This window comes from Ciconia boyciana, chromosome 3 (genome assembly GCF_034638445.1).
Source record: "Ciconia boyciana chromosome 3, ASM3463844v1, whole genome shotgun sequence".
NCBI classification, from domain to species: domain Eukaryota; kingdom Metazoa; phylum Chordata; class Aves; order Ciconiiformes; family Ciconiidae; genus Ciconia; species Ciconia boyciana.
In genome coordinates, this window is record NC_132936.1 from 40,992,429 (window position 1) to 41,006,000 (window position 13,572).

General features: G+C 38.0%; 1 protein-coding gene across 3 annotated transcripts in view; it reads left to right on the top strand.

Moving 5' to 3' along the window:
* The window catches only part of ZNF292 (zinc finger protein 292), a 57,591-nt gene that overhangs the window by 25,969 nt on the left and 18,050 nt on the right, over window positions 1-13,572 (top strand). For 2 of the 3 annotated variants that reach the window (XR_012041407.1, XM_072855416.1), the window contains exons 2-4: window positions 4,364-4,518; window positions 5,049-5,127; window positions 6,507-6,642. Coding sequence is in view for 1 of the 3 variants with exons in the window: in XM_072855416.1 (XP_072711517.1) it covers window positions 4,364-4,518; window positions 5,049-5,127; window positions 6,507-6,642 (370 nt within the window). In the remaining 2 variants the exon portion in view is untranslated. Of the gene's footprint in view, window positions 1-4,363; window positions 4,519-5,048; window positions 5,128-6,506; window positions 6,643-12,200; window positions 12,294-13,572 lie in introns of those variants that run through there. The other variant, XM_072855417.1, reaches the window with a different exon arrangement.

Consider the following 13,572-nt stretch of genomic DNA (forward strand, 5'->3'; position numbering starts at 1 on the left):
CAGGTCTCTGTGGTCACTTGTCATGGCTTGCTTTATGAATTGGTCTCTCTCTACGGGCATAGCTGGCTTCTTCTTTAGGTTCTAGGTGTTGCTGTCTGTCTTTGCAATGCCTGGTGAGTATCCTGTTGATAATTTTTCAGTCACGCTTCTCAGATGACCAATTGCTTAGTTACATCTCCCTGTTTCCTTCTCCTTCCTCAGCCCCTTTCTTCTTCCCTCTCCTGCTCAAATCCACACGTTGAGACTTTCAGGATATGTTGTCCTGGCTTGGTAGCCAACTTTGAAATGTCCTTCACTTGTCAAAGCTTGCATTAATCTTCTTGCAGACTTCTGAAGAAGACACTAGTAAAGGTAGATGGGCCACACATTCAAAATGGGATTTACATCAAGTCTTTAATGGGTAAACCTAGTGTTTCTGGTATTAAACCGGATTCATGACTTCATGTATCAACTTCCTAAATATAAACTTATCTTATTGGCAGAAGCTATTTGGCAGATTTACGATGGCCAAGCCAGCTCTAGCAAGTTTGGACGATCAGCTGGTTAAAACTGAATGGCAGTTTATGCAACCTGTTACTGCCTTGGTCTGACATGTTAGCTACCACCTGTTTGTTTGTGGGGTGTTTTTTTAAATATTTGATCTAAAAGGAGAAATATGTTGTTTCAAATTAGTCAGGAAAGTAATTCATGATGACAGCATTAGCTTTAACTCAGATTATGAAGCTGACTCCCTGTTTGAGCTAGGTGGCATTCCAAGCTCGTGCAGAGAATTTTCCCAGCATATTTAAGAATCCATATGAACTGTAAACTATGCTGAATGTTTTATTACCATGCTTGTCCCTCTTTTATTCATGTCACCAGCAACTTGTTTTCACGTTTCCCCTTTGCAGGGAGAATTGTTTCTTTTAAGCAAGTGTAAAATTGGTTATGCTGTAATATTCATTTAACGAAAAGCGGTTGTGTGGTGTTTTATCCAGTGCAAAAATAAAAGTCATACCCAAGCACTTAAAAGAAGGAAAAGTTTATTCCTTAAGGAAAAAGGATTATACAAGTATGCTTATTTTACATTTTCTATAGTACTGTATTGTGCAAGGTGCTGCATTGATTGCTCTGCCATATTCTTAACAAGAAACAACATCAAGTTAAATAGAAAGGGGTTTCTTCTGAAAGTCTATGGCATTCATGTAAAGCTGAAGCTTGTCCCATTTGTTCTTTTAATGTGAATACTTCTATCAGCTGGATGAGGGGAAGAAGTTACTGCCTGTTCTGTCCAACATATTGCTTTAAGACCCAGAGGGTGAAGGATGTAAAGTATACTTTCACAGGCTGTTTTTCCTTCAGCTTTGCCGTTTTACCTCTACCATCCTTAAACACGTCATCTATGACAAATCAGTAGCTGAAATCATAGTACATCTGGTTATGCGAGTATTTGGGCAGAGGGAGACTTTTTACTGGAGTTTCTTTCAAGATTCTTTGAAGCAGACTCCTTTGTTCTGCTCTGATTATTCTAGTGCATTGATCAAAATTGCCAAATGGTACCAAAATAGATGTTTGCTATCACTGTTAGCTTGTTTATCCAGTCCTCCTTTGTTGCTTCTTTCATGCTTCTGCTGTATTTTACTCGTCCTTGATTTCTCTGCCATGACCTGTGGTGCTTTTTTGCTGCTGTTAGGAGAGCATCAGATTGGGTGTTACAGTAAAACAGACAATATTCCAGTCGGGTTCAAGGTTCCAGTAGGGAGCACTAGATGCTGCAGAAGCATCTTCTGTTGCAGCAAAAAGGTAGAGCATGTAACTTCTTTAAAGGTGACTGTGTATTAAGACCTCCTTTAAAACCAAAATAGGTTTTAATGCAACAGTTTGCCAAAACCTGCATATTTCTTACCTGTTGTGTCCTTGACTGGGTTACCTTTGGTCCGTGTTTTGTCTGTGCTATAACCTGGCAGCGGTATTGTGACTGCGAATAACCACATTAAACAGTTTTCTGATTCAGTTTAATATAGCTGTCATTTTTTATTCAGAGGGTTTATTTTGGATACTGCCAAATATAAGAATTTTAAGTATGTTCTTAATGGTACCACTAGCTAACTTGGTACAGATATCTAACATAGATAGGGCAATGCTGAATTTAACTTACGCTGAAGACAGGAATAAACCTAGTTTTGTTTTGTCTTGTCTTTTATTGTGACTGACCTGCCTTTCCTGAAGAATTAATGTTAGGTTTTCTTACTTTCTAATACATAAAGCCAGAGACAACTTGCTCAAAGTCCAGTTTTATCATTTGAGCTGCATAATATCTGAGACATGGCAAGTCGGTTAAGATTTTTACTTTTGCATATTAAAAATTAAACAAAATTTTAGCATTTGCATGGTAAAATGAGTTGAGAACCACTCTGTTCTGTTTTTTGTTCAGGTATGTGGGGGATTCTGTAGCAGAAGTGCTTTATTGTCCAGAGGGCTCTGAACCACTGTTGTCAAAGTTAACAGCTGATGTTAATAAAAAGGGGAACTGTGACTTTTGCTAAATGGCCTTGACAGTATGAGCTACGTAAAATGCTTTCACACTGACAAACCTGATTTTCTTCTGTGATGAAATAGCTGGTTCTGCAGATGAGGGGATAGCAGCAGATGTTTTTCTGCCTGACATCAGTGAAGCCTTGGACTTTGTCTCCCAAAGTATCCTTAGAACAAATCCATGAAATAGTCCACTTATCCAGGCAATATGATAAGGTGGCTAAACTGTGGGTCTCAAAGACTTGTGCCTGGTAGTATGAAGTGCAGATGGCAGCTGGCTACATGTGGCATCCTATCAAGGCTTGACACTGGAGCAAATACTCTCTTTATTAGCGAACCGGATGAGGGGACAGAGTGCATCCTCAGCACATTTGCAGATGATGCCGAATTGCTGGGAGCAGTCAATGCACAGGAGGTCAGGGAGACTATTGAGAGGGACCTCAGCAGCCTGGGGGAATGGGCTGACCTGTAGTTCAGCTAAGGCGAGCACAAAGCCTTGCGTGTGGGAGGGAGTAGCCCCATGCACCAGTAGAGACTGGGGGCTGGTGGCTGGGGAGCAGCTCTGCAGACACCAACCCAGCTGTCCTCCTGAACAGCCAGCAGCATGCCTTTGCAGCAGAGTGCCAGCTACACCTTCAGCTGTGCTAGCAAGAGTGTGGCCAGCAAGCTGAGGAAGAAATGATCCCTTTATTAAGTGCCTCTTAGGCATCTAGGTACTGGGGGAGGGGAGGGTGGGAATCACAATAAATGGTAGTCAAACACAGAAACACGTTGCCCACAGAGGCTATGGAGTCTTTGTCCTTCAGGTTACTCACAGTTCCATCGGATGTTACTCCGAACAACTTAGCCTAATGGCCCTGCTTTGAGCAGGGTGTCAGACAACCTAAATTGCTGTCTGTTACTCTGAAGCTTTCTGCCTGTTACAACCCCAAGAACGAAGCAGTAAAATTGATCATCTTAATATGACAGTCTGGAACCTGCAGCAGTTTGGTTTGCAATCTGTTAAGCTGCCTTAGGCTTGAAAGCAGAGATCCAAGGGGACATGGTTTGGATGCTGGCAGGAGAACCTTACTAGCTACTCTGCCTTAATGTGCAGCTGAGTCTGAGTCCCCTGGCCCTAACTGCAATGAACAGAAGCCTTTTGTACTTTGGGTGGTGGTGGTTATTCTATCACTCTCATCAGTTTTATTTTGGAATTACTGTTTGTAGGTGTTCATGTTCACTTCCCACAGGGAAGTAGGAAAACAACTTTTTGACTAATGAGTTTTTGGTGTATAAATGGTGTCTTTAAAATCCATAGTTCATATTCCTTTCAGGACCATGTAAAAAGTGATATCCTAAAGATACCTGTATCGACAAGGTGGCAAGAGAGAAGAAATGTAAAACTGTTCCTAAAAGTAGAGAAGTTAAAATAAAGGCTAATACTTTCAAATTTACTTGCTTTAGAAGCTGAACTGTAGAGGTGAATGTCTAAAAAATGAGTTTTCAGTCCCTTAATTATGAATTTCTGAAAAAAAAGTTAAGTATGTATGTTCCCAGATATGGTCTTCAGGCTTCTATATTTGGAAAATATGAATGTAAAATGAATTGTGTGGTGATACCATAAGGGGGAAGTGTCACTCATAACATTTTTATATCATCACAGAATGATTGTGTGTGGAGTTTAAGTTCCAGTTGTTAATGAAACGATAAATTGTAAGGAAAGAAGGCATGCTTTGAGAACATTTAATTCATATTAAGAAGATAGATGTAATCATTAAGAAGGATAGTCTACTAGTTAGGAGTATAAAACTAAAAACTTATATTTGTTCCTGAATTTTGGGGTTGTGTTTTTTCTTTTCCTAAACAGACATTGCTGGAATATGCAGAAAAGTGGAAAACATCGGAAGACCCTCTGCCCCTGTTAGAGGTGTATACAGTGGCTATCCGAAGTTATGTTAAAGCACGACCTTATCTTACCTCTGAGTGTGAAAATGTAGCCTTTGTGCTTGAACGTTTAGCACTGTGAGTATGTTTTTCAGTTACTAAAACCAATCTGTATGGTATTAACTTTTCACTGCCTAAATGCTTTTCCAATCCAGTTCACAATCTATAGAAATTCTGCATAGGTTGGGAAGCACCTTCCTTCCTCATGGTGAATGCTCTTATGTGAGAATGTCTTTGGTTGTTGGAAATCGGGCAGTCTTGAGGACTCCTGATCTAGGACAAGCCAACATCCCTGGCTTGAAACACTTTGCTACTATTGATCTGCATGCAATCTGGAAGTGCATCAATTTAGGCAGGCTGTTACAGGGTTGGACTTGAATGGTAAATCCAATTTTTTTCAAAATCAGTGTCTTTCAGAGAGTTTGCTTTTACAGTTTCCGCAAGAGTGTCCATGACCTTCTTTTCTTTATATGTTCAAAGAAAGCAAAGTGTTTTGTGACTTTGGCATTTCAAACAAATAACTATTTGGATATTAAAATAAAGAATTGTTGATTATACATTTTAAAAGCCAAAAATTGCCTTGAATAATATTCCCATTTGACTTCCAGAAGCTGTATTGAACTTCTACTGTGTCTGCCTCTTGATTTACCTGAAAATAAATGGGAAGAATTTCAGGCTTTTGTACAGGTGAGTTTGATTCATGAAATGAAGACTTAGTAGCTTTTAAGAATGATTTGGAAACCTAGGGATATTAAGTATGTAGCATGTCTGAAGACTTGTTTCTTGGTAGCTGATAAGATCAAGGCCTTCAGCTGGAAATCCTATGTACTCTGCAGTAATTGCTGTCAGTCATATAATTTGTCTGTCATAGTTCATGTAGCAGCTGTGCAGAAAAAGAAATATTTTCAGCTACTTGAAAGAAAGCTCATGTTTTAAAAGATACTTGTCTAACATTGTTAGAAATTAAATAATATATAAGCCATTCTTTACTATTTATTGTTGTACATTTGAGACTTATTATGAATGAAAGATCTATCAATACTGCAGGATTGTTAGATCTTCCATGGGGCACTAGCTGGTTAAGGGTTAGGGCTCTGCTTTAAAGGAAGGTGTTGAAACAAGTTCAGCTCCTCAGTATTTATCAAAAATATGTAGTGGGAGGTCCTGCCTACAGTTAAAAAAAAAAAAAGTAGGGTTTAGAGCGAAGGCAGGAATAATAGTGAAAAAGACCAGGTACAGTTACCTCAGGATTCTTGGCCAGATAACATAGGAAGATGCAAGGCTGATTTTTAGAGTGAATTTTGACTATCAACTGCCTGATGTAAATCCATTCTGAAGAGGTGCGTTTGGTGCCAGGAGGTTCCACAGCCTTCAGAGCAGGTGGAAAAGTAAAAGAAAAGTGAGAAGAGAGAGAGATGAGCCCTTTCTTTTTTTTTAAGGACCAGTGTTAGTTGTGCATTGCTACTTAAGCCATAGATTTTTGCAGGTATTTAGTTTGCTCCCAAGCATACATCTGCTTTCAGAATTTATCCTAGTATCTAAATGCAGTAGAAACTATTTTAATTGATTTTAAGAATCCAGCCTCCCTTCATCATATTTGCATAGAACCATGCAGTGAGGTCTCACAGCTTGAATCTTTCACCTTACAAAAATATTTTTTCAGTGTCTCCAGTGCATAAAAATTGAGCTGCTGAAAAGTCTGAAAAGAATAAGAGTTTAGGCAGCTGGTGCCAGACCAATATGTGGACCAGAGAAGTTGCTCATCCATTTTTAAAAGGGAGGCCTATTTCCAAATTTAGATTCAGAAATTTAAGAAGTAGCCATGTTAATAAATCTCAAGGCAAGTTTGAGGCACTCAGTCATTTTGGTTTCTCAGCCTAAATCTTAGGTGACAGAGGCAGAAGTAAAACCTATATAGCCTGAATATTAAGATTGTTTTGTTATACATTTAACTCTTTATCTGGTAAGGGGGGTTTTTTGACATAAGGTATAAAGGAGTCTAAAAGACACATATTCTTAATATCTTTTTTTAAACAATACTTTGTTTTGTAAAATATATTCTTCAGGTGGCTCATAAAAACTTGATGGAAAATGGCAGCCGGGAACTGCACATTTTAACTACACTTACACAAGAGAAGGGAGTATGGAAGAACCCAGTGTTGTGTGCTATTCTTTCCCAGGAACAGTTGGATCCAGATAAAGGTAAAATTTAAAATGGTGATTGGGATAAAATATGCCTCATTTTTATAATACATTGAAATATTATTATGATATATGGAAATCTCGTTGAATATAGTTTATGTGATAATTTATAAGCTATATAAATAAATATACTGTAGCATTGTCTGAATTAAGACAGTATGTTCCTAGGAATATACAAAGAATTTATGTTGGTATTTTGCATAAAACGTAATCATACCTGGAGATCTCTTGCCATTTTCTTTACAAGCTGTGTGAAGGGAGATTACATACAGGCTATTTTACAATGGGTAAGTTCAGTACTGGTATACAAAAATTACTAGACATAAAAAATACTTTTTTTTTTTTAATGAGAATGGCATTTACTCAGTTATGAAAAGCAAAGAGGGCCATTACCGAAGATTCATTTAGACCAGAGTTCTGAGAATAGCTAAAAGTAGTTGCACAGGGAAGAGTATATGATCAGCAGAGGCTTACAATGATATTTTCCTGATGTATTATTTCCATTGTTCATGATTTGCAATTCAGAAGTGGTATCCTTGTGTTAATAAGTCTTAGCTGTGTTTTTGATTCTTTGCTTAACTGGTTTTAGAATCTGTATGAAGTGTCACACCTAAGTGTCTGTGGCAGAGTTACACAGTTCTCATGTCAAGTAAAGTAGTTCCTCTTACTGTCTGTCTCCTTTTAGCCTGATGCCTGCTTCTCTCATGTGATATTCTCTATTAAAAAGTAAACTATTCTCGTGTCTTTTAATGAATGCATCATAAGATATGATTCATTAGACTGCTGTCATATCCCATCTTCTCTCTTCTGTAGTGTCTATTCCCTACCATCTTCTGGCTTTACTGTCCCATTCCTCATATGGGGGATCAAAGGTTTATTCAGCAGTCAACATGTAGGTGCACTGATTTTCTGCTTTATTCTGCATTCCTTTCATAGTATTTCCTAACATTAGTCTTGCTTCTTGACTGAGCATTGAACCGATGTTTTCTTAAAACTGCATGGTTTAGTCCCGATTTCTTTCATGAGGAGTAGTACCTCTTTCAGCATTAGGATTTTCCCCTAACACACAGCCTATTTTTCTGTATGCACAGTTAGGATTGCATTTTTTCCCAATTAAAATCACTTTCGGGTTTTTATCAACATTTTAGTTTTGTCTGTCATGCTGCGTTATGGAGTGCAGTCCTCTTCAGTCTTTTACTGTTGGCATGTTTTTACTACCCTGCTTTTATCAGCACATTTCATCACTGTTCTCTACCCCCCTTTTCCAAATATTTATAAAAATGCTGGACAGCAGAGGTCCTGGTACAGATCCTCAGGGAACCCACTGAGAGTTTGTTTTCTTTTTTCCTTTCTTCTTTTAATGGATAATTTGTCTGTATAAAGATCTTCTTTTTGCTACCAAGGTAGTTTGGTATCTTTAGGGGTTTTGAGGGACTTCTTTTAATGCCTTTAGAAAATTAATTGTATCTCCTTTATTCATATTATCACAACTCCCTCAGATAAGTCCAGTAAATGTATAATGTGATTTGTTATTTTTTTATAAAAGTCGTGCTTACTCTTCCACAAGATTAGCATTTTGCTGCTTCTTTTAATAATTTATTATGCTTCTAATACAGATTTTGGATTCGTATGCGGTTCTCAGAGTCCTCCAGAGTACTCTTTTACTAGCTTCATATCAACCACCTTCTAGTCCTCTTAGCAGTAAGGTGCTTCCAAAAGGGAGGTTTAATTAATATTTGACTTGCCTTTTACTTTACTTGCCTATTTGAGGTTTTTTTAAGAACTTCCTCATGAATCTGGTTTTGATGACTCTTTATTTTATCAGTGTTTTCCTGCAAAGTTTTTTACGGGCATTTCAGGATTCCTTTTACTCCTGAATGTTTATTTAAGGATGCTTCTGCCTTGCACTTGACTGACTGACTCCTGTTACAGTTATTACTTGTATCAGTGGCGAGATTGTCATACTACATATCTGTATTTTTGTTACTCAGTTGACATGCTGTTCTCTAGCTATTGTCATCCTATAATACTGGATTGTTTTGTGTCATCTTCTTGCTAATTTGAAGGATATTTTAGTAATTTGAAGGATATATTAGTAATACCAAAACTCCATTGCCCAGAGATCTGGCTGTCTTGTCTGTAATCCAACACTCCCACTAGCTACCACTTACCCTGTTCAGTGGACAGCTGTCTCTCAGCAGTCTTCAACCTTAACTCCAATATAACAATCTTTGGAATATTTGTAAACTTTGCTTACAGGATTTTGGTTTTGTTCTTAATGTTGCCTTTACCATTTGCTATTTCAGAAGTTCCCAAGTATTTAAGTAGTCAGCTTGTTACACTGGGATGTTATCATTTGACAGATTTGGTCAATTTGGTCTTTGAGTAATGGTTAGCATAAACATTTTTCTGTTGGAGATAAAAAACCTAGTTGAGACTGGAGGTGTTTTTCCTAATATCATTCTCTTAAGTTTTTGTTGCCTGTATTTGTTTCAGTTATTTCTTCATGTTTGTTTTATTTTATTTCAGTCTTGGTAGTCTCAATTATGACCTATTCAGAATAATTATAACCTATTCAGAGGTTATAATTGACATAACCAGATATCTGCTGAATTTTAGGTCTGTGATTATCTCTTCTTGAAGGCCTCTGTTGTTGACTCCAGAAGGTCAGTTTGCCTCTTTGCGTCTCCTGTAGGAAGCACAACTAGGTGTCTGTTTCATCTCAGAGACAGGTCCTTTTGAATTCCTCTATTTTAAAATTGTACAAACTCAGGATATAGTGTGAGAGAAGTTAATTTTCTCTGACCACACAGCACAGCTGGTTTGTTCTGACTACAGCCAAGCAAATACAGGCTTGTCTGAACTGAACTACTCTCTTGCTCTCCTAGTTTTGGGAATGGACTGTTGCATGGGTTCCACCTAAATATGAGCAGGAAGTACTCACTTCCTAAGATGTTAGGGAGACTGTTCTCAGAGTGCCATGTCATTAAGTAATTTCTTTACTCCTGACTGCCTTGGGCACAGCTCATTTTTCTGATTAATGTATTTCTGTAAGGATTCATGCACTGAGCTCAAAAAACATAGAGGATGGATAGCCAGTTGTTTGAAGCACTGGCAAGAATGGCATGCCTGTCACTGATTTCTTTGGTGCTGATGGGTATTACTGCATTACTACAAGATGTTCATACAGTACTATGATATAAAACAGTAAAATCTGTCTTGAACTGTACTGCAGGAACTACATACATACAGTAGATACAGATTTGTGTGTGTGTACATATAAAATCTTTTCACAGTGGAAAGAGTTTCTGGCCACTTGATTTGTCACCTGCTTGGGTGACAAACATTGGCATTGCCCTGGTTTTTTAGCCCATCTCTGACCACGAATGTTGGGAAACCTGGCTTAAGTTACCAGATTCTGTGCAATAGATGTCACCAAACAAAAGAGAATCTCCTCTTGGGGACTATTGTAATGCTGATACCCCACTTGAGTCGTTTCTGAAGAAAATTTATCTCTGTCCCCTGCAAGTGGAACATCAGCATTGTCCCTTGGGTCTGTGCTTGTTCCCACAATGCTAATCTGTTTTGTATAGAGGACTAGCCTGGAAATGGGAATTTGGATTCCTAATGAGCTAGGGAATATATTTTTTTTCTTATTCTTGACTGGTGACTCCAAAGATAATTTATTTGCAGAAACTGAATTGTCAGCAGGGTCTTTGGATGTCATTTGTGGGCCCACTAAATGGACATCTGGAGTTGATAGTACTACTAATGGGTGCCATCTGAGAGATTTCCTGAGAGAAACTCCTTTTGAGTTTCCTGAATCTGTTTGGTATTGTGTCATGAATCAATCTACATTCATTTGAAGAATGTCCAGGTAATCTTCCACTCCTTTAGAGCAGTTCAGTGCCGAAAAGAGAGATCCTTCCCCCAGATCCACATATCTTATTATTTCTTGCTTCTGTCCCTTGCCTATGTCTTTACCCAACAGGACCCACAACAATGATGTGACTAGGCCTGCAACTTCTCGATTCAAATTCTGGTTCCTCAGTAGTATTATCTCTTAAAAGAGTGTTCAGAAGCTGTAAATTGCTTGCTTGTTCATGTGAATTTTCTTCTTTTTCTACCTAAACCTGCCTTCTGTGTCTTTGAAGAATGTCTTTCAAATTTTGAGTTTTGTCTATGTAGCATCATGGACATTTTAGACTTAAGACATCACCCGAAGTTACATGATCCCATCAGGTCATGAGGATAGCAGAGTACCAGTCTTCTCAAATGATATTTCAGAGATCCCTTACAAGCACGTTGGTAACATTCTTTGCTGTGGAGCACCGCTCAACCAGTTTCCATTGACCTCAAATAGTGGGAACAACTAGTCTCAGTACCAAAGCAGAAAGAAATTTGGAAAGATATCCTACATGTGAAAATAAAATATCTTATCCACATCATTAAATTCAAGATGGCAGTATTAGCTGTGATCACTGATTAGTCTGAAAGTAAATGGTTCACCTACTTTAGCACTCAGCAACTGTTTTCATATTGCTATCAGATATTGCATTGCATTTGCATGTTGACTGGACCTTCTACTACTTCAGGTTTCAGCTGCATGGCTACTTTTTTCTTGAGGTTGCATACGATGAACAGGAAGCACTTGTATTTGGAGAGAGGAATTTTCCATGTTTCTCTGCTTTATTGATTGGTTAGGGAAGGAAACCTTAGTAAGATAGTCTTAATTCTTCACATGATAGTGGGTCTTTTGTCTTATTGGCCTCCTCCTGAACTACCAGATAGCTTAATTTGAGTTCAGGACTGATTTAATCTTGAATTGAAGCTGATCTGAATTCATGGCAACCAAAATTTATGTTTCTTGAAGTTGTGTGGCTAATCTGGTCGGCCTTATTGCTTAGCATACCAAAGACTGAAAGTTGAAGTATGCCTAAATGGTTTGGATTATGTGATAGCTTGTGCAAGGGTAAAACACTCTACTACTGCACTTCCACCTTCAGTTTCTGTGGCTTGTGCTTTTCAGCATGAATCTGTTTTTCCGTCCTTGAGGTTGTCATTTTCTTGTAGTGATGGTGAAATCCTTCAAAGCTGTCATTGGTATCTCCTCAGCTGGTACTGAGGGTGAGTGGAGGAACTGTCTAGGGGAAAAGGATCTGAGATAACCCTACAAAAAGCCAGGCTGCTGCTGCTGCTTTTTTTCATCTGATTCTGATTATCCTTAAATACTTAAACTTGGATGTCAAGAATTAAGTTCTTGAATTTTTCATAAGTTTAAATGTGGTAGATGGACTTCTGAAGTATGTCCCACTGAAAAGACGTTCAAGGATACAAACATAACTATTCAGAGATTATCAGGGTGGATAACAGGCAGGTTAGAATTTAAACAGCCGGCATGGAACTATTTTCAGTAATCAGAGCATCCGCTGCCAGAAGTCGAATGATACCAGCAGCCTCACTAAAAAAAAAAAAAAAAAAATAAAAAAAAAGTGTTTGCATCCTGGGTATATTCAAAGCAGCCACCTGGAACTTCTTTTACCCTTTCACCAGACAATATGCCATCGTAGAAGCATCCAGGATTGGTGCTACATTCAGCAGAATTGTGCTGAGATGTTGTTTGCATGAAGGATTCTGAGACCCAGCTCCAGGTAAATATGAAAGTATCGAGTACAGTTCAGTCACCCACAGTGTGAACGCACATGTGGACTAACACTTGAAGATGACTACAGAGGTTACTGACTAGTAACTGAAGTTCTTTGAGATGGATAGTCCACATGTACATTCACCTCCTGCCTTCATCCTCCTTGGCCAGAGCAAGGTTGAGAAGAAAAAAAGGTCTGTGGTAGATTAATCTATACCTACCCAAGAATTGGCGAAGAGTAGAGTTAGTAGGATTATGAGTGTTTTCAGTAAGGCAAAAATTCTTTGCTTTGTGCTCTACAAGTCCTCCAGTCAGCCAAAACGTGACATACATGTGGACTGTCCACCATAGAGAACTTATTACTACAGAACTGTGCTCGCAGCTTATTCATGCTCTTGTGTGCTACTAATCTATGGATTATCTTTTCTCTTTTTTAATTCATGTATGGTATAAGCATTACCTGGAATAAAAGTTCATAGTAGTTCTTGTGGACTTGACATGGAATCACTTGGTAGTATGACCTGAGATTCCGATGGGATTCAAGGGAATAATGGGGAAACTGTGTGTGAAAAGTTAGATTCCCGTATCTCCAAGTTGATTTGCAAGAGTTGGTAGATCATAGTACCATCTGTCAGATATCAGCTGCTTGTCTTTTTTTCTCTCATGTTAGTTCTGTGATTTTATATGAATTCTGCTCGTGCGTTGCACAAAGTTAAGTGTGTGAATTTTAATGAATGGTGGAGCATTGCACAAAAATGACATTTAATAATTCTTCCAAGAATCATGCTATTGATAAACTATATAATTTTACTTAAATACTTCAGGTTTTGTGCTCATAGAGGTTAACTAACTCGTGCTGAAAAAGCACTTGTGCCTCAAAGCATTTTTATGAAGTTATATTTGTTATGGTAAACTAACAATTTGTCTACAATAACTTTTGAAATAGACATCACACTATAAAATATGTTTATAAAATGTTTTTTAAAAAAAATTCTTAAGACTCTTCCCCACCATAGACCTGCTTCTGCAACCTCAGCACTGTTTTTCATCTCAAAATGTCATACATAGTTCAGTTACAAAATAAATATAATTAAAACTTGTGTTTTGAATGAGCTTTCAAATGTTAACTGCAATGATTATAATCACTTGGATTAGAATAAAGGATTAAGAGCTAATATTTAGCTTTAACCCTGAGGTCTTCCTATATCTTGTTGAGAAGATAACAGAAAATGTTCTGATGGTTATGCAAGGTAGGCTGGCTGAAGCAGTAAACACTAAAGGAAGGG